A 22,580-nucleotide genomic window follows, 5' to 3' on the forward strand; every position below is an offset into this window, starting at 1 on the left:
TCTTATTGTGGACTGTATAAAGTGTCATGGAGCCCATGCAGGCTGGGCGTATAAATGTGCATATGACACAAACGTCAAATTAAAACAATCTGCAAAATAAACAATAATCTAACAATCATTAGTTTCAAACTGGGCTGTGTACAAAACGTACAAACCAGCCTAACAGACTTATTCACTTTCTCTTTTTACAAATTCATATCCTCAGAATCAGGTCAGGCTCTCTCCCTGTTTTCGTGCAGGTGTGTCGTGCAATCTGTAATGTCATTCCTGGTTCTTAATCCCTTGTTGGTTGCTGACTGTGTTGTACTCCTCCTTGTTTTGCAGCCTGCCTGTGAGCCTTTCTTTGATATTTGCCCCCCCTCCCACCTGCCTGTGGTTGTCTAAAGTGTGCCCCCTGGTGTTTTTTCCCTGGTTATTTCAGCTTTAGAGTATCTGCAGGACTTGTTCTCAGGCAGAAAGCACTTTACAGTGTGCATCACTGCTGCCTGTTTCCAGCAGCTTTACTGTGTTTGCGGGTTTTTTGTCCTTTTAAATATGCTGTCTGAATCAGCGAAGGCCACCTTTCAGAATGATGAGCTGTGCACAGGAGACAGAGAAGAGAGGGTGACTCATATCTCTGTGATATGCCAGGTCTCACATTCACACATTTACAGGCATGTACACACACATACACACACATACACACACATACACACACATACACACACATACACACACATACACACACATACACACACATACACACATATACACACACATACACACACACAAGCTCCTACAGGCTCTGCTGTTCTGTCACTTTGTATTAATTCAGCACACAGCAGGTCCAGTCAGAGAGGCAGGGGAGGGAGGGAGAGGAGGGGGGTAGGAGGAGGAGTGGAGCTGAGGCTTTTGAACAGTGAATGGCAACGAGAGAGAAAGAGAGAGAGAGAGAGAGAGAGAGAGAGAGAGAGAGAGAGAGAGAGAGAGAGAGAGAGAGAGAGAGAGAGAGAGAGGAGATGAAGAAACTGAAGGAAGAAGTTTGTGTTGCGTTTGAACTCGCAGACTTCTTTTGTCCTTCCTCCTCACATCACACATTGTCTGACACAGTTCCCATGTGTTCTTGCAGCAATGATGCCAACACATTTCTCGACAGATGGAGAAAGACAAAGAGCCTAGACACAGAAGCTCATGTTGACTTAAGAAAACACTGTAAAACCAGTACTAGTGGTTTTCACTAATACCTTACACTCTCCTCCTCTATTTAAACAGACCCTTTACTTAGAAAGGGAGCAGTCTCTGCAATTCATCTTGGGGATACGAAACAATTTCCAGCCATTTTCAGGTTTTCCTACAATTCATCAATTACTTATGCGACCATTTTAAAAATATATCATGAAACTATCAATGGACAAAAGAAGTGAATCTTTTTGAATATGAGCCAAACTATGACTATGACATCAAGCTTGGTTCGTCTTTGCCCCGCATGACTCTCTGTCTCCTGATGTGAGATGCTGTGCAGTTTTGTAAAGTGAGGAGTCATGTAGCATCCCTACTGTGCAGCTCATCACGTACAAAACACAACACGTTCAGCCTCTTCCATCTTCTCCTGTATCAAAACAATTAACTTCTGTCACCCAGGAGAACCCAGAGCTTTGTGAGTGTTTGTCCTCTTTCAGGTTTGATGTTCCTGAAGTCTAAATAAGACATTTCTTGGGTGGACAGGTGACCTGGTGGGAAAATGGAGGAAGCAGAGTGACGAAGATTAAATATAGGAGAGTCAGTTTTAGACTCCAAACAGCCGGTCTCCACCTCTCTGTCTCGGCGCCAGAGTGCCACATTAATTTTGCACACTAAATCTCCGTCAGGATTGTAGTGCGCCGAAATTAGCAGCAGCACCATCAAAGGCCGGAGGATGATTCATATTTTTTGACTGATGCAGATAGAGGCCCGGATGGGATGAGAAGGTGATATGAGGGGTAATGGATCGTCATCAAAAATAGACAAGAGGGTTGGTGAGAGGAGGGGAGGTTATGTGGCTGTCCAGCTTCATATTAATCAAACTGAGACAGTCATTATCACAAATTACACCTCTTACAGTATGTTTATAAATAAGATGTTTGTTTTTTTTTGTTTAAGACTGCATCCGACTTACCTAAACATCTGAGATGAACGGTTTTTAGTATTCACAGCATGAACAGATTACTTGTAGAAGACTTAAAAGCAACCATTAGAGTAAATCCAAGTTTGAAAGAACCTAAACCCTGAATGTGTACCAGCTGATTCATTAAAGAACAGAACAGCAGCAGTGTAGTTTTACTCCACACTCTTTAAACATGCCCTCTGGGAGAGGAGCAAGTGCATTTAAAGCTACATGTTTGTGAAATCAGCAGCATTCAGCTTACAAGTAGAGTTTTAAAAGCACGTTTGACCTGTTAATCGTTGGTTTAGCGTCACTCTGGGAACAGCAACAGAGCTGCTATTGATCACACAGCAGCTAATGTAGAGCCTGAACACAAGACCTATGTTACCTGATCGATAAAAGGAAACACATAGGAAACAAGCATGCAAAATTAGTTTTCCTACTTCTTCTAGAAATAGATGAGAAAGTGGACTACAGGATGAATTTCGGGGGGGGGGGGGCAAAACCGGTACCAGTATCAGGTCCTTATTTTTACACATTTGTGGACCCAGCTGACTTTTTGTTTAAAAGATTTTGGAAATACTGCCAGGCAGGAGTTGGGGAACAGGCTGCAATGTAATCCTTTGAGGCAACTGTACCCAAATAAAGCGCAACTACTTAAAGTGCTTGCTTTGCCACTAACAGGCTCAACATTAACAATCCCTGCAGAGATAGACCTTTTTGTTAAAGAGAAAGATACTATTTTTGAAAATGTAAACACCATAGTGGTTGTTTTAAAGTCGCCAGACTCCACTGACAGCAACAGTTATTCAAACATGCAGTATACCCGCCATCACACTGCCGTGCTGTGTTATGGTGTTATGTTGGATCCGAGCTATCCCTAAAACACAAAAGTCACAAAACAATACACACCAACAAAGCAAATGAGGCATCATTAGGCTGGCTTCTCCTAAAAAATACAGTCGGCTGTTTTTAAGTTCAAAAGCACCACACTTTTATCAATAAAATCTGTCTCTGGAGGAATCCTCTCTGTAATGTTGTCAAACACTTTGAATAACAAATAAAAGTGGTGGAGCCACCCTGACATCACACACTGGTTCACAGACTGATGTGAGAAACCTCCAGTTCTGCACTTAGGCCACCACCATCACCATCTTGGTACATTGGGACCAAATAAGTATTTAGAGGATGGGTGAATAGGTTGAAGACACTTAAAACTACTGAGAACATAAACTCATAAAAAAATTTGACTGAAGAAGCAAAAAAACTGAGAAGAAGGATGATTTTTTCCATTTTGTATCATTTTTGCAATCAGTGGAGTCACCTCTTACTGGTCAGAAGAAATATTGCATCGTTAAGGCATTTCAGTAACCAGATGCTGCATGCACTTCCTATACAGTCTATGCTGCTCACCAAAGCAATAAGCTGGAATTACAAAACCTTTGTGCCATACCTTTGTAGTTTGTCACTGGTATGTGCAACTGTGGCTCCAGAGCTCAATGAGTAGCTTTCCCCTGTTTAATGGAAGAGTGTGTTCAGTGTTAACATACCCATTGAAGGTCTATCGAGTCCGAGACGCTACTTATAAATGTATCTTTTGCAAGTTGTGCCTGAGTTTGCTGAAGATAGTGTGATGAATTTCTAGTCAGTGACAATTAAGTGTATCATATAGTATCATATTTTTTCTTATTGTTCCGTATAATACAGTGTGGTATTGTATGGTATCATACTGGATCCGCAGGGGCAGAGGGTGTGGCCACCCCAGGGCCCATGTCTGTCTCTGTCCACAGTTGGTGTTGTAATAAAAAAAAAACACTCACCCACATCAACAATTTAAAGCAACCTCCCGTTGTTGTTCAGTTAATAATCCTCAGAAATCCATATAAACACTAACACACCTGAAAACGCATACGACATGACCATTCAAGATTATTTGTCTTATGTTTAAAGATGGGCCCATGAAATGATTTAAGCGTAGGCGTGCAAACCACAACCATGCTCAACGTATGCCCTCGTAAATGTACACTGCTAAATAATACAAACAAATCAACAATAATCGCCCTGGAGGCTACAAATGGACTGCACATTTTTTCTACATCCGGCCACTGTAGGTAGCCCAATTTCCATAAACTATATCATTTGGCCATGATTAATATTGAATCCTATGTTACGACTGTGGTTGTAATGTGTTTTCAGGTGCCTATTAGGGATGTTAACAATTAATCGAGTATAGTTAGGGTTAGGGTTATGATTAGGGTCAGGGTCAGGGTTAGGGTTGTGATTAAGGTCAGGGTTAGGGTAATGATTAGGGTTCTCTTGTTGAAGTAATCCACATGTTGAAGTCTGAGACTTCACTATCATGACTGTGTCCGCAGAGATTGTGAGCCTGCTCCACAAGTTGATATTCAGCGTGTTTAACATTTTGAACACCTCAATACAATCCGTAGCTACTCAATACTGTCAATTATATACATTGTGTCATGAAGGAAAATTTGATTCAGGGGAAAAATCATTTGGCATTGTTTTTGACATGGAAAACGTTTACGTTTTTTTTAATGATTAATTGATAATTGATCGTTAACATTTCTAAAGATCGATAACGGAAAATACTTGAAATTTACATCCCTAGCCCTTTTATTTAATAGAATCGGTGTTGGAAATATGCCTGCATGTTACAGCGTCACTCTTGCTCCTAACAGGTGTGCTCGATCTCGGACTTCAGCTCAGCAGGTGTTAGGGCGGGACTTTCCCCTTTATCAGCTGTGATGTGAGGTCACAGCAGCAGCACGGGCACTTTGTTCTCATTAGAGGTTTATTTTTACATCCTCGAAATTTTGGTTGGGCAGTTCGAGAATCGAGAAATGGACAAACTGTTCACAATACTGAGCACCCGGATGCAGAAAAGAAAAGGCTGATCTTGGCACCTATGTGTCATCTCCTGAGGTATTGTAGACTGCCTTTGAAGTTGCGTTTAAACCGCTGCGTCTATTTTATGTTTAAATACACTTCACTGTGTTGTAGACCGCTGTGTTTATTTTATGTTTATGTTATTCCTGAGAAAGACTGTAATGGACAATGCTGCCTGTCGCTGTCCATCGGCGTCGGTGCTGAACAATTCATTAATTAATGCAGTAGAGTGCTGGGTGCTGTCCTCGGGGCAGCTGAAACAATTGAACTCGACAAGCAACCTGTTGCCTTTTATGGGCTATCTTGGATCAATATGTGGGAATTTGTGTTTTTTATTGATAAGTAGGGAATAAAATATATTAGCTGTTTTACAGTTGTGAATTTGACTATCAGAAGGGCCCCTTGAGGATGCTCCGCCCCCTTTGCGCTGAGAGTCTAGCTCCGCCCCTGATCGTAACATATAGGGCATTACTGTTCCATAGCGTAAAGTACTTAATCGTATTGTGCTGTATGGTATAGCATTGTTTCTTACTGTTCCATATTGTACTGTATGGTAAGGTATCGTATTGTTTTCTATCATACTGTATCATATTATGTCACATTGTTTCTTACTGTTCTGTATCTTACAGTTCCTTATCGTATCATACCGTATGGTACAGCATTGTAATTTTTATTATCACATGGTTAAGTATTGTATCATACATTTTAATATCATTTCATGTATCCCATTGCATATGTAGTTTTATTTATTTAAAAAGTATGATATCGTATTACGTCTTATCATTATTGTATTGTATCGCATTGTACTGTACTTTGTCGTAATATGTTGTTTCGACATGATCTCAAATTGTATCATACAGATTTGTATCATGTAGTTTTGTGTGGTAGTGGTTCAAATCACAACACGTAAGTAATTTGGTTATCTGTAAAGTTTTGGATCATATGTTCTTTGGACACCACAGATTTAAATAATAGGGCAGAAGTTTAAAAGTATCAGAATACTCTTTAACAAGCTGCAGTGGTGAACTGTGTCTCTTCAGAGTTGTAGTTGTCAGGCAGACTCCACCACACAGAAGTGAATCACAGCACAGACAGGTATAGGTGAGACTGATCGAGTCAAGGCTGATGTGGATCTTCATCACAGTATGAAAAAGGCAGAGATAAAACTAATGCTGCTGGTTGTGTGGGGTGGCTTTGTGCTGTTGTGAAGTCAGGATGGGTCGGAGATTCTTGACTGTCCATGAGAAATAGAAGCATGCATCCAAAGATATATGATGCTGGACAGAATGGTTTAAGCGCTCAGTGTCACAGATCAACAAACATCTGTCAGTTGTACACACCACATGCTGTCTCACTGATGATACACTGTCATATCTGATGTGAAATGCACACCTGCGGTCTGACTAGGTGCTGCACAGGCACCGTGTACAAGTGTATTTATTCACACTTCTATGTTTAGAGATGGGTGGTGCTGTGTTGCAGGGGATTGCTCTGACTTGTCAGACACATGGAGGCATGAGGTCCATTACTGTCAGAAGCACATTGAGCTGTAACCTGCCAAAACCTTTGTGCTCCCACTGAGCCCCTCATCTGTGCTGGGTGCAGGGAGCCTTTCTGTGACTGAAACAAAATGACATCCACCCACAGCATCTCTGCTATGCAGCTCTAGTTCTTTTGCTTCTGTTCAGGCGGTTTTAGGAATTTAAATTCAGGTCTACAATGTAGCGTATGGAATAAAATGAGAAGTTGTTCTCAGGTTCTGAATAGGTAAAAATACAGCAGAGTTAATTAAAACTATTCCCCTAATTAGTATGTTTTGTTAGTATTTTCACTTTGAATAATCTGAATCAGCAGAATGTGCACACAAACAACAAATCTGGAGTTGCTCCCAATGTTTGCACACAAAGTTCCTGGAAAAATTTACATGAAGACAGAAATAGACAAAAAGGTAAAAATGAGGACAACAATAATATATGAAGAAGTGTTACTGGCATACTGCATGCAGGAGGTTGTGTTTGAAGTACTGGTGTATTGACTACCAAACACACACTGTTGAAAACCTTGTTGAGGACCGCACTGAGTGCAACTCTAGCATTTCAATGAGTTACATTGTGTGATACTAAAAAAAACCTCATAGCCATTATAAACCCAAGACATGCAGTAAACAACATTCTATTGCTTTATGAGGCACATACAGTATGGATCCACTGCAGCATGCTATCCCATATTTTTAACTTTAATTTATAAAACAAATAAAAATGAATAATCTCCTGTATGTGTGACGTAAACATGTAAAGTATTATCCTGCTTGAACTGATGGCCTTACGATTCCCCTCCATGTGGCCTCAGTCCCTGTATGTAGTCAGATGTATACAGAGAGCCATTATGGAATATTATAATGTTTTATGTTGTACTGATTGTTAAAGAAGTCTCCTTTCATTACGTTTTCTCAGAAGTAAAATGTGCCCATGCCTAGGGTTATGGGGTGGACGTGATATGGCATCCGACATGAATTATTAAAGCTTAGTCATGCCTAGACTCTTCAGTCGTCGGTTGAAGCAGTGGATTTTTATAAATAACACCAAGGTGCAAAAACAGTAGAGAGACAAGTGATGCTGGCCTCATGCCTGGTAGTCAAAAATCAGGCAGGCTTGTTCTTGTCAGTGAATTTGAAGGGTGAAGAACCTCACCAAAATCTGTCAGATTCATCCTCCCGATCATTAATATCTGCACCTAAATCAAAAACAATCCCTTAAACACTTTATTAAAAGTTTTATACATAAGGATTCATCAGTATGTGGTTACATGAAATATCTTCATACTTCCTGGAAGTGTAGATCAATCAATGCCCTTGTGTGTCCCTTCAGCAGGTAACATAGATCATATACAGTCTCACCAGCTTTGGCTTCCAGTCACACAAGACAAACTGTAAGTCTCAGCATGTGTGTAAGAGAGTGACACTATGGATTTATTGATTAAACTCACACCAGCAGTGCTTTAATTTCAGGTCTCCTTCTCATTAGAGGAGGCAGAACCGGTCAGATAGTGGTATGGATCAGGCCAGTCATCAGAATCAGACCATGTAGACTCAGCAGAGACGGAAACCTGTGTGGTACTTGAGATAAGGATGAGGGTTGTCTGTCTTGTCTTCACTCAAGCTAATGCTGTGAGTTGCAATGTCATTTAGAAAGCGTATATAAGCAAATAAATCAGACATTTTTAACCATGTTGTATGAGTAGAATACAAAGCTGCCACTAGTTAGTGAACATCAAGTTATTAAAGCTATAGAGTCTCTTTGCTCAGGCCTAAGTCATCAGCTGGCTAGTTAGTGAGTTAATCATCATACATTCAACAGAATGAGATTCTATTTTTGCTTGTAGCTTACTAGAGTAGTTCTCTGTTAAACTGAAGAAGCTACGGAGAAACACGGACCCAAACTGTTACATAGATATTTTATATATTTATATCTCAAATATATATTTTAGAGACAGTTGTCTTGGATGGTCCGTTAGTACAATACACATCAGAGCAAGCCATGATAGTTGTCATATAATTGTTAATAAAGTGTTTGGGTTCAGCCCCTTGAAGCTGAGTCGACATCTCTCCCACCAGGTAGCTAGCAGAGAGTAACTCTAAGCCTGGGTATCTTTTAGACAAGTGGGTCTCAAAAAAGTATATTGTCCTTAACAAAGAAATGAGCCACAGAAACCAAGACCCATTTAGTTTCAGGCTGTAAATATGTAAAGTCAGGCATGTTAAATTGGGGCCTTATTGGGATTGACTCACTTTAGGAGCCAGCCTCAAGTGGTCAATCAAAGAACTGCAGTTTTTGGCATTTCTTGGCTTCATTTCTTTCCCCCTTTACTGGATGTAAGTTGCTGTAGTGTCATAAAAAGAAGGGCTAAATCCTGACATAAAGTCTGCTCTCTCTTTCATCTTATGGTACACAACCTTATTCTTTGAAAAATGAAAGCCTGCATTGGTCATTGTCTGGTTTGAATGAAGAGAACACCTTTGATCTTAATTATAGCATTAAGGACTAGAACATACACTCAAGCACTATTTATTAGAGTAAAAGGATTAACAGCACACATCTGAGGGTTTGTGTGCAGCTCAGGAGGGAGATAAGAGTCGGTTCTGATTACATGCAGACACCGACTCCTCCTCACCAGTCTGCACCCTGTAGCTCAGAGTCTGTCACTGTTTTTTCACACTGACAAATTAATTTAATCCCTGTTTGTTGTAGGTGAGCTCCACCTGCTGGCAGAGATGTGTAACTACATACTGTGACCCTTCATTGGCCTCCTCAGATCAAAACCTACTGTTCTTCTCAGAAGCATGTTGACTCACTTTCATCCCTCCAGGATGCTGATGCTGTTATCTGTGCCTGTTTGTTTTTTTTCATTGTTGTAGCATTCTAAATTTAGCACACATGATGAGGTGCAGCGTTGAAATGTTGCACTGCATGGGATTCAAGAGCTGATGCTCCTTAATGTAACTGGCAGAAAGAAGAATAGAAAGCAGGAAAAAGAAAAAAAATTGGATAGTGTCTCTTGAAATTACAACCCACTTTCATTCAGTATTTCTCACCGCTGTCTTACTCTAATTTAAGACTGTAAGAAATATTTTTCAAGGAGCTGATAGTGACTGTGATCTTGATGACAGACTACTTACAGTGTTAAGGTGGAAATGTAGTACTCTTGTCTTCTGTTTTCTCCACTGGTTCAAATAGAGCATACGTTGATATTACTGATTAATGATATGACTTGCTACGTCCATGCATCTGGTTATTATTGAGCCCGAGTATGACAAGCCATTATGTGCTCAATCCACCCGGTAAAATGTTGATCTAGTACTTTGATAGAGCCAGCACAAATATTTATCACTATATGAACTTCTTTATAATGTCTTGTTACTAGGAATATGACTTTCAAAAGCATCTGTCATCATAAAATGCATTGGTCTTCTTAGTTATGATCGAAACTAAAGAAAAACTACAGTAAAGGCCTTCTGACTGCATCAAACAACATCCTCAGACAAATAACATTGACAACTAAAAAATAAGTAACATGCATTTTATAAAACACAATAGACAAGCTTAACAAACTGCACATTCAGTCCAACACAAAGCATGATGGTTCAGAAGGCATGATGGGCCATCAACGCTGTAGGCTATGTTTTGTTAGCATAGTTATCATTTTTGTAGATTGATAGGCTACAAGAAATATACTTTACAAAATAAAAAAGTTCATAGAAAACAAACTGTACAAAACTGTTCTTCAAGACAGGATGTGAGGAACTTTTATACTGACATTTGTAGTTAATATTTTAATGTCACACAATTGTATCCTCCTTTCTTTTAACAGTCAGCTTTATCATGTATCACCAAGTACATGCAGTGAAACATATGACAATAGCAGTTTCAGCAGTGGGATGGATGTAACTCACTTTGTTTGACACCTACCTTGCTGCAGATGTTACAGGCATTAAAAGTTACGACAACAAATGATCAATCCTGTTTCACATGGTTTTGTTTGCTTTTGTAGCTCATACAGAGGTATAAATATAAGTTTCAGTCTGTTTCATGTCCAGCCCAAAAAACTTTTACCAACAGCTTTAGTTCACTATAAATCTGACTTAAATTCAAAAGTTTAAATGAAGAACTGGAGAAATGCTGAGGGCTGTAGTTTCATTATTTATCACTTCTGATTATACCTAGACTAAATGTAGCCTCTTGTAAATCGTAGTTTCTTTTTCTGACCTCAGATGTTTTTTTTAAAAAAGACTGGTGATTTAAATTCATTTTAAATTCTAAATCTCCCGGTTTTGCAACCTCATTGGCTCCCATCGTGAGCCTAACAGGCAATAATGAGCCAGGATTGGCTGAATCTTTGGAGGCGCTAAACTGCGTCAAGTCTAAAAGATGAGTGTGTCTAAATCCGGAAGTTTAAAGTACCTTTTAAAATAAAACAAATGAAAATAAAAGATTCAGTGCTTCCGACTAAAGGTCCAAGGAAGATTATACCATTATTCCTGTTTGCTTTATTATATATATACTTTTTTTACTTGAAATTCTTCTTCTGTTTTTAAGTAGTTGTTCCTGATGCAGCTTTAATATGGAATAATTTTGACTGCTATTCATTTTTTAACTCAATGTTCTAGTTTATGCATATAGTATTGCACATATAGTAAGAACTGCACAGCAATATCCCCTTCTTTACCTGGCTGTTGAATCTTATCTTGTTATGGTTAAGTGTATACAGGTAGTACCATAGACTATACAGTGGATAGCAAAAGTCTACACACCCCTGTTAAAATGCAAGGTTTTGTGATTTAAAAAAAAAATGATGCCAAGATAAATCATGCTAGATCTTGTTCCACCTTTAATGTGATCTATAACTTCAAAAATTCAATTGACAAAAAAGATTAGAAAATAAAAAACTAAAGTAATGGGGTTGCACCATTTTATACAGTCTATGGGTTGCACAAGTGTACACACCCTCTTACAGTGGATAGCAAAAGTCTACACACCCCTGTTAAAATGCCAGGTTTAGTGATGGATTGAATTATGCACGTTATAGGTCACATTAAAGGTGGAAAAAGTTCTGACATGATTTATCTTGGTCTCTTTTTTTCACAAAACCTTGCATTTTACCAGGGTACAATAGGTAATTCATTTCTGCACAAATTGCCTTCATTATAGGGATTGTTCTTTTACAGTAGGCTGTAGGGTTAGAGCTGAAGAGCATTTTCCTGATTGATTGATATGCATATTTTTTATTGGAAATAGTTTAATAATGTATTTCCTTTTTTTCTTTCTTTTATTTTAGAGAACAGTTTAAAGGACAGGGAGTATTTATTTGCTTTTTTAAAAAAAGAAAAATGGCTAACCTCTGCATTAATGGAGGTGGAACTTGTAGCCTATACAAACTGACTAGTTTGCAGTGTTGGCGGGATCGAAATGCTTTTATTTTGTAAGTTCTTGCCGGAAGTGCTTATGTCACTTTGGCTGACTTCTCCGTAGTGGACAAAGCTGTCCGTAAACCAGTTGAAATCCCTCCACTGGTTCAGAGGGCGAGAAGGTCCAGCCCCAGCCCCTGCAGTCCAAGCGGCTCAAACATGGCGGGTTTTGGAGGCGAAGTGATGCATTCATGGTGCGGGTCCGGATCTTGTGCCACCAACGGGTCCCTGTCTGTAGCTGTGCCCGCGTCCGAGGAGCAGAAACCGAGGAAGAGGAGGAGGGCTTTCTGTCTGACCAGGATCAAGACCCGTAGCAGCTCCGGCGGACAGCAGCAGCAGCATCAGCCCGCCGCCAACAACAACAACATGCCGTTCATGATCCACTGCCCGATAGGCAAAGAGATCAAACACATCTGCAGCAAGTGCCGGGGAGCCGAGCAGCAGGACGGTGAGAGGACCCGGTTCCGATCAGTACCGCGGGGTCAGGGAGGAGGAGGGAGGAGGAGCAGAGGATGTGTTTTACTCCTCTGCTTTTAAATGAGTATTGTCATATGTCGATGACCGCTCCCTGCCTGTCTGCCCTGGGGGATCTGCTCTACAGCACCCAGATCAGTCCTTAAAACGGTCCGTTATCAATATCTGCTCTGGGCTTACTTTTTTAAATGACCTTTAAAGCACCAGTCGGTGTTTTACAGCCTGCTCGATCAGAGCATTATCAGAGTCTGGATTAGTTTTGCTTTCCTGCTTGAATTTTGGTCCTTTTCTACACCTCAGTATATGATCAGCATCACATTTGGCTGATAACAGCTACTTGTACTACTATTTCTTGAATCAATAAGTACTAATGATTGTCTCAGATGAATACAGTCATGCATAAGCTGCTCAGTAAGTCCTGAGCTATAAATCTTAATATCCTTTTCTGTATTGATTTATCACGGTTTGACCCCCTTAAAAGACTTGAAACTACACATTTTTCTTTTTGCCAACAATCCAAAATATAAATGGAATGTGCTTGATAACATACAACATTGTCTAAATCTCACTTGTTAGCTGGCAAAAGAAAATTGTACACAAGCTCAACAATTAATGTCAAAAGTGGTCACAAGGCATCAGGCTTTGGTTCCCAAAACTGAAAATGGTATCACCATTTAGTCACCTCATTATAAGAGCAATTAAGATACTCAGCAGTTAAACTCATGCAGCATTTTTAAATTATGACGTACTCTGTTTCATGTAGTTTGTTTTTTTGTAGTGGAATAGCAAATGCAAATACGGATAGAATATTTCAATGTATTATTATTATATCATCAAGGAATAGTCTGCCCGTGTTTGTGTCATCTATTTTGATAGAGCTTTCAGTCTGTCAATCTTCAACCTTATTAATTTATAAAGCAACAACACAGTACAGGGAAGCAGACTGACTGACCAACACTGTCATCATTAATACTTGCATGCACCATTGTCAACATGGTATATGGTATTGTGGATCACTCATTTTATAATGTATATTGAAAGGTTGGTTGGGTGAGCAGGACCCCAAATTGAACTGTTACTATTAGGGATGCACCGAAAAACTTTGATTACCGAAACAACACGGCCAAAACAAAATGCTGTGATGACGCAAGCAAAAACCGCGGTCAGTACATGCTTGTCTGGATAAGGGCCAACATGTCTGCATCCGTTATTCCTTAAATTGCAGCACTAAAGCGTCATCTAAGCAAAGAGGTTGAGACGGACTACGAAGTGAAAACAACTGCTATACAAACTAGCTCTAAGTGTCTGCTAATAAATGGCCTGGAAAATGCCTCTGCGACACAAACAGAAAATGCATGGCTTAATCTCAAAAACAAGGAGTGAAATGTCACAACTGTCCCCGGTCTCCCTACGAATAATTGGCATAATATTTTTTTATTTTGGTTTCTCAGTTTTTGGCCTTGGTTACCTCATTTTTGGTTTTTCGGTTTTGGCCAAGAATTTTTCATTTCGGTGCATCCCTAGTTACTATTAATACAACAAACAGATGTGCTGTTTCTGTCCCTGTATTTGTATTTGTATCCAGAGAGGTCTCCTCTGATTGTAATAAAAGGGAATACATTTGTTCTCAATTTCTAAAATTGTGGGCGAATGGCAGCCTGGTATGGGTTACAACTCAGCCTTGTGGATTGATCATCTATAATCAGAGCATTTTTATGATTGATTTAATTAGGAAGTCTGTCAAACTGTTACCAACCACAGATCAATACAGTCATGCAGATGATGGATGCTCTAAATGTGCCGCCTGGTCAACCCCACACACATAAATCTGATGCAGGGACCATTGTCAGTACTACTTACAGCTCATTCTCAATAACACTAAAACCACAAAAACAACAAATGGACCCAGAGCCTGAGTCAGTCAGCTGGTGGAGTGAGATGTTTGCAGCCTGAAAGCAGTGTCCTGCTGTTAAGAGCTTGTTGTTGAGTGAGTCAGTGGAGGTAAACAGACCCGGGGTCTGAATGAAAGAATGTCTCCCAGGAGTGTGAGTCTGATTCCTCTGACTCACTGCTGCAAGGTCTGCACACCTGGATTCTGTTTACAAGGACAAGGCAAAGTCAAGTGCAAAGACGGGTCTTAAAATAGTGCAAAATGTTCATCCTGGTTTGACCAAAATCACAGCAGGTTGTCCTCCTTGGATGTCTTGTTTTGTCCACCCTACAGCCCAGAAGTCAACTATCGATAATGACGCAAATAAGAAGAGTGCATGCAACCTATGAAAGCTCAGCATGTTTTCAAAACACTGACTTCTGTCAGATTGTTGGGACTGGTTTGAAAACTAGTTTTTTGAGGGGAACATTCAATCTTTACCCGCGTACATGCAGACCCATATTGTGATTCTTTGAAGTGGTATGGAATTAGATCTTCTTTATACGGTTTAGGTACTAATATGCCTTTGCAAGGGTACTCATGATGTGTGTTTTTTTTAGATTTGTAAGTGGTATTTTGCCTTTATTAGATAGGACGGTTAAAGAGAGACAGCAGAGAAGTGAAAAGAGAGATAAAGACTGATAAAATGTCAATATTATTACAAATGTATGTTGCTGTTTCAAGTGTGAACTACTGCCTGGCCTGCTCAGCTTTGATCCTCTTCTACATGAAACTGCAGACAGAGCTCAAATGACCCTCAAAAATCAGAATCAGAATCAGAATCAGAATCAGCTTTATTCGCCAAGTATGCTTGAACACACAAGGAATTTGACTTTAGTAAACTGTGCTCTCTTTGTACAAGGCATAAGAATAGGAATAAGAATGACTTAAAACAGTGACTTAAAACAGTATAAAAGTGAATTCAGCATCCCCCAGAGTAATACACGTCAGTTTCATTGCACAGCAGACCTGAAAGACTGCACTGTGTGTCATTTTTTTCAGGTTTGGGAGTAACTCTTCCTTTATTTGTCCAGGGAATAGTTTCTGTGAGCTCTCTGATCTTCACACTGAGGTGTTACATGGATAAACCACAGACTGATGCTGTTGTTCACAGAGGAGGGGTGGAGGAGGAGGGGTGGAGGAGGAGGATGGTTTTGGGTGTACAGGGCTTAGATGTTGTTGTTGAAGGGGGCCTCTCCATCGTGGCTGCTGAGCTGGTGTAGATGCGATCTGACATCTCAACACGGATTCTTCCCGCTGTCTGCTCTGCTCATCGATTGTTTTTCTCTCCTCACTGATGTCAGGTTTTTAAATGGGGTCCTCCTTTTCTTGGAAATGGTTGGTTCATTGTCCCCAATAATAATAATTCAGGATTGGCAATTCTTTGGTCTAAGCTAGCAAAACAAAAGCTCATTCCACTTTAGGCTTCAGTTATTGACACACGTTGATCATATCTGGTCCTTGTACTGTTTTTTTTTTTTATGTTCTGTCAGTTTGCAGGATGTCTCGAAAAACAACTCTACAAATATAACTTTGGTTGTTGTTGGCAAAAGGAGTAAGCGTTTTTGTGCACAAAGACAAGAAAATTAGCATGAAGACAAAACAAACCAACATGTAGGCGAGTGAACAGGGACTACTTCTGTCTAATGAATGTGGTTTTGATATGAAAAGTTTAACGGAGACCAGAGAAGCATACCATTTTGACATTTCTACTGCTGTAGAAGTATTTTGTCTTCAAATAAGGTTTGTTCTTTGACCTAGAGTATTCCTTTTTGTAAGAGTTGGGTCCAGGGTTGCTCTTTTTTGGACATATTAGAAGTATAAAAAAAAGATTTAAACCTTCTATTACACAGAGGTCGTCATCTCTGTTCTGCTTGCAACTGTACATTTCTCTTTTCCTTTGTCATATATCGGTGAGTTCGTTTTTCCCTTGGTGCGTCTGTGTGTTTACATCATCTCCTGCCTGCTGATATTTCTGCCTCCCTCTGCTTCTTATTCATCCCCTCCTGCCCGGGCCGGGTGCCCTCGCTGTGAGGAGTTGATGTTGTGTGTAATGGGACAGGTGTAATTCCAAATGGAAAACCAGAGTTCGTTGTATAGAAACAGCCTCCAGCCAGATTCATTCCGAACAACTCCCTGCAGAACCACGACAAAACATACAGCTCAGTCACACAACAAACGGAAAAGTAAAGACTGGAAAAATATTTTAAAAAAGTGGATGTTTATTGTGGAAATTCCCTGTAATACCTCTCATTTTTCCAGCCCAGGTTTTTTCTCCCTCAGTCGGTTCCATCTCCAGGTTTTTCCTCCTTAGTAATGCTTTTCTCTCAATCTTATATAACTGTGATTAAATGCGATCCAAACAAGCCTACCTGACTTGATTATGCACCGCCCCCTGGGAGATTGTGTCCCCTGACATTTGAGTCACACAGGAGTGATCATCTGTTTTCCTAAACTATGGGTTGAAGGAGGCCAGTATCACAGTAAACACGCAGTATGAGCATTGAAGATTTAAAAATGAGCACACAAAGCAATCAAAAATGACAGGTTTTTAAACCCTATAGACATGGATATCATCAGGGTTTTTTTTGTCTCACCCTTACCTTAAGGCTATATTTAGAATGAGTTCAAATAAAGGTCTGAAAATGAAAGTCAGGATTGATTTCTCTGAGCTGCTCTGTCATTAAGGGTGTGTCACAGGTGAGATTTATAGATGTACTGGATTGATTTCATGGGATAAGTCAGTGAGGGAAGGATGTCATACAGAGGAAGGTCAGCTTGAACTCTTCACCTGTACGTACTACATCATAATCCATTAATGTGAGAATGATTTTCTCTAATAATCTCTGAATATGTTTTGTTCCAATAAGATGCTAAAAAGAAACTGTTTAAAGCAAGATGTCTTCTGTCCAACATTAAAAAGCCAAAGATGTTTAGTTGATGATAAAGGTGTTAAAGCAGGATAACTCATGATATGATGCCATATGATATGACACACTAAGATGTGTTTTTATGTTTGCAAAGCTGATAGCTCCCCGTTTTGGGGAAGAACACTTGGGGTGAATTATCACGATTGCTTCTACCACAACATTGACTGAACATAGATAATGAAACAAACATTTTTATTCTGCTACACATTTTGCTTGAAGATATAGCAACAAATGCCCGCCTGCTAAAACCACACAGGAAATCAGTCAGCTGCAGGGATCCATCTAGCACACATGAAACAAAGAATGGACGATCCAGGTATGGTTCTGAACAACTCAGACACAATTAAGGAGGAGACTAAGTGTTGTTTGAGATGACTTAACGTTGGCAGATGTGTTTTGTTGCTTAAAATGTGATGGTGAGTGGTTATGAATGTGGTTTTGACAGGCAGCAGCTGTCTTCTCTTTTCCACTCTCTTATTGTTGGCTGATATGTAGATTTTGTACTGACTATTGAAAGACACTAGAGGCTGCTTTCTCACACAAATTACATTGTTTAATGATATGAAACATTATAAAACTTTGCCAGTCTTTTTGTTTGCTAGTACAAACCTCCATCTGCCCATCTAAGATGAGAGTAAGTTGACTATGGAGGGCTATGCTTGGCCAAAAAAGTGCATGGTTGCGACATTTCGGAATCACTGTTAGAATTGTTCTGCTGCTTTATATGTACTGTGAAAAAAGTGTGTAAAAAAAAATAATGTATGCCATCCAGAACATTGGCCGGGCTCAAAGTTTGCAAAGAGACAAAAGCCCTTTTCATACATGCACTGCACACCTGGGAACGTCCAGACTTTTACCAGGTGGGCTGCATGTGTGAATACAAACACAGGATTTTTTCCCCTTGATTTCTCTGAAATTTTCCTTCGTCTCTCCGGTAAAATGTCAGTGTGTCATTGGAATTAGCCAATTTGTGAACACAGCAGGCACAAGTGTAAATTTACTGAGTGAATGGGTGGGCTAATCTTGTTTACGTTGAGTGGAGTTTTGCCTCTTTACTTACTCCTTGCATCAGTTAACAGTATGTTTTGAAAAGAAGAGGGTGACATACAGTATTACTCCCAGAGGGGAAATTCAGTTCATACGCTCTGTTATTTTACATGCAACACACACACAGGCGGTTTTCCACTGTTTGAGTAACCTGCTCTGAGGTTCTCGTGTGAAAGGCAAGTTCCTGAAAATATAAAAGCCTGAAAGTTCCAAAATGATCTAGAAAATGTCAGGAGTTTGTGTGTAGATGATAAGTAGATTAACAAAGCAGTTTCTGATTGACTTTTGTTAGTTTATCTAATAACTTATCAGCTTATGACTACAGCTGTAAACCTTTTTCAAGATTTAAGATCGATGCCTACATGAGAAACACACTTTAATACTACTGTTAATGTGCGAGAGGTAAAAGAAGAAATGCATCGTGTGAGTCAGAAGCTTTTTTTATCAGAGTTGTTTACCTGCCTGTTAATGAGCTTGTTGTTCCTCTTCTGTTTTCCAGCTGAGGAAGTGGAGAGGTTGGCAGCGATGCGCTCTGATTCGCTGGTTCCAGGCACACACACACCTCCCATACGGCGACGGAGCAAATTCGCCAACCTAGGACGTCTGTTCAAACCATGGAAGTGGAGGAAGAAGAAGAGTGAAAAGTTCAAACAGACCTCAGCTGGTGAGAACAGAAACCAATGTAAAAACACAACACATCCATCATCACCCCACTCCTACTGCTGCTCCACTCACCTCTCTGACAGACTGGAGATAAATGTCTCCCTGTTGCATCACGCAACAGCAGCATTGATGAACGGCGGCTCAGAGTGGCAGAGTTGCCGAGCAGGAGGTTGATATAAGGCTGCAGCAAAGATCTACAGTGTATGATCATGATGAGAGGTTGCAGGTCCTGCTGCTTCTTCATCTGCAGGACACCACTGCTCGGTCTGCTTCTTACGGAACTGTTTGACTTCCTCTAACTCATTTAAAGTAACCACTGTAGAAATAAACTTACGTCTGTCACAGATAAAGAATGCAAGGTGTTGAGGATAACACAAGTTGATAGCTTGCTGTTCCTTCCAGTCGTCTCTCTGGCTGCAGGAGGAAAAAAAAACATGATTGTAGTCAATAAACATGACATTTAACAACAGTTCATAAATGACATTTAATGCTCATTAGCATTATAGATCTAACTACATGTAGCATCATGTCCACTAATGTAGTCGTATGTTAATATATGCATATAGCCTCACTAGTAATACTGTACTATACTTTGTATTGCAGAAAAAAATGATGTAATATTTATAGAAAAAACTTTCAAGCAGTCAAGTCTCATATATCAAACTCTTATATTGTGACAAATAGTAGAATATTCTCTCATAGTAAAGTCACGTGTCAGTCAGACAGTTCATGTTGTATTGGTTTGTTGAAACTTTTATTCCAGCAGCAGGAGAACATTGTGTTCGGTATCTAGGCTCTGACCTCATCGCTCCTTGCAGATTTCTTTTACATGCAGAAACTGAAGGAGTGATGAGATCATGTCTGAAACCCCTGGCTGAAGGCTGTAGGTGGATGCTGGGGAGGCGAAGGGGCTGAAGGTTTGAGCAGAGCATTAGTGCAGGGCATCAGTTGCCATGGTAGATCAGAGGTAGTGGGAGGAGATATATGTCAGGTGCAACCTGATTTGTCGGCTTGGACTAGCTTGCACATGTTGCTTCATTTTCAGGGGAAAAAAAACCCCAGTAAACCTCTGAATTTACGGTTTAAAAAATATATACAATTGAGACATCTGAAGACCGATTTTTTTCTTGCAAAACATTGTGTTCATATTTTTTTATAGATTTACAACCTTCATTTCAGAGAATACTCAAGGTTTTTTTTTTTTTATTTAGTATTATTTTAAATAACTTTTAGTTTTGCCCCTTACTTCAATGCAGTTATATGACTTTGTATGTTACAAACGTGTTAGAAAATAGGGAAACATATAATGTAAGAACATTTGGAGAAGTAAAAATTAAGGGAAAAAAACATCTGCAGAAATGTTGAACTAAAAAAGGAAGAACAAAGAGTGTGGGGGGAATAAAATTAAGTGAAAAAGTTAATTGTACACCGTTTATATTTATTATACCTGGTTCAGACATTTAAAGCTAAAAGCTGTTCTTTTCTGCGTTCATTAGAGACGCAAACACAGCAGCTGAGTATAGCCGATACTAAAGGTGAACTGCAGCAACAAATCAGCATTAAACTATGACTGTGAGTGAATGAACTTCTTCCTCCAGAGCGACGTTAGCCTCAGTATCAGAGGAACCCTTGATTTAAGTACATATGTCTGCCTCTCAGTTGCAATATGCTCCGTGCAGAAAGCCGAGAGATGGAGGGAAGCGTCTGATCCGTGAGCGGTTGTTGTTTCTCAGCTGGCTTTGATATCCTGTTCTCAGTGAGAGACGCAGCAGAGGGGCGACGAGAGGCTTCCTACAGTCAAGCTGTTCTCCCAGCTGTCACAGCGGGTCACTGAAACCTGCTTCCTCTCTCTGTATGCAAATAAAACACAGAATACAGTGTACAGTACGCCCCTGAACGCAGGTAGATACACGCTGAGAGCGCCATGTGTTACTGCTGGACTCTTGCCATCCGTCTGTCCGGGTGGATTAAATCAGGAGGGTATTCATTCACGGTCCATCGTGGTCTGATACTGTGAAATAATCTCTCCTTATTGAGAAAGTTTGTATTTAATTCAGGATTTAGGGTTCCCTCAGGCATAAACTGACCTTTTACTGCATGTTGATGACCAAGGACAATACTCATTTTGGCACAATTGGGGCATAACTTCTGCAGAATTTTTTGCACTTCTGGTTACTCATGGAAGTTTACAGTTTATTTGATTGTTTCTGTGCTGACCTGCCTTAATTTCTTCCCCTCATTGTTGGTTCACAGTAACAGGAACTTACACGTTATTCCCATGAAGTCTCGTATTGTTCTCTCACCTGTTCAGTTAGCCTTCACATTAACCAGGGGCCTCATGTACAAAGACTTGCATGGAATTCGCAAGGATCAACCGCTGTAGAATCGTGCGTATGCCAGCCATGACATTTGCGTGAGTTACAGCACATTTCCACGGTCATTTCACTCTTGATACATCTGAACTTTGCCGTGAAGAAGAGCGTACGCCACGTTTTTCTGCATACACCCTTTGTACATGAGGCCCCAGGTCTTTTTATAATCAACTTGTTGTCCTGTGAATATCTTTGATCATTTTCACTCACCGGCTTCCAACTAACTTCACTGACAGTACTTCCAGAAAAAATTGTTTGGCATTTATTTTGTGAATAAAAACAAAATCATTAGGAAAAGGTAGAGTTTAAAAATGAATGAACTACTATGAAAGAAATATAATCATATAATGTACCATGCATGATTATAAATGTCAATTAAACTTGAATTTGAGAGGTATCTTTGGCCTAGTGATCTAAGCACATGCCCCATATACAGTGGCTATAGTCTTTGTCGCAGCAGCCGCAGGTTCAACTCCCGGCCTCAACCATTTGCTGCTTGTTTTCCCAGCTCTCCTCTCCCCATGTTTCCTGTCTCTCTTCAGCTGTCCTATCAAAATAAAGGCAAAATGCACAAAAATATCTAAATAAACAAACTGAATTGGAGTCTTTAGATGAAGCGCATAAGGCACAATAGGAAAATGAATTTGTTTGAAAATAAAGACTTTTAGAGTACAACAAACAGGATGTACAGAAATATTAATGTGATGTCATTTTTATAGAATTGTAATGCCCTTTTTTATATGCAGTATATGTGCATATCTAAATAATCTACATTCATGTATTGTAGTTAATCAATCTGTCAATCTTTATTTATGTAGCGCCAAATCACAACAAATGTTATCCAAAGACGCTTTACAAAAAGAGCAGATCTAGACCTTACTCTATGTTATATTATTAACAAAGAGTCAACATCAAGACAGGATAAGATCCAGTCCCCTCTTACAGACAGGACTCAGTCTGATCTCATCTTAATCCACCATGAGCAGAGCACTTTGCAGCATTTAGCAAGTTACAGCATCAAGGACAAACTTCATTTAACAGGCAGAAACCTTGAGCAGAACCAGACTAACCCAAACCTGCAATCTTTCACACTCTAGTTTCCACACTTACACAACAGAACAGATGAAGGGAAACAGAAAGGATAAGCAAAAAAATTAAGACTTACTTCACACTA

General features: G+C 39.8%; 1 protein-coding gene across 4 annotated transcripts in view; it reads left to right on the forward strand.

The window, feature by feature from the left end:
- phactr1 (phosphatase and actin regulator 1) overlaps positions 1–22,580 on the forward strand; it is a 49,344-nt gene that overhangs the window by 16,645 nt on the left and 10,119 nt on the right. For 3 of the 4 annotated variants that reach the window (XM_034703067.1, XM_034703075.1, XM_034703082.1), the window contains one exon: positions 18,871–19,035. In XM_034703067.1, the coding sequence (XP_034558958.1) occupies positions 18,871–19,035 (165 nt within the window). Of the gene's footprint in view, positions 1–11,955; positions 12,439–18,870; positions 19,036–22,580 lie in introns of those variants that run through there. The other variant, XM_034703057.1, reaches the window with a different exon arrangement.

This window comes from Notolabrus celidotus, chromosome 2 (genome assembly GCF_009762535.1).
Source record: "Notolabrus celidotus isolate fNotCel1 chromosome 2, fNotCel1.pri, whole genome shotgun sequence".
NCBI lineage: Eukaryota > Metazoa > Chordata > Actinopteri > Labriformes > Labridae > Notolabrus > Notolabrus celidotus.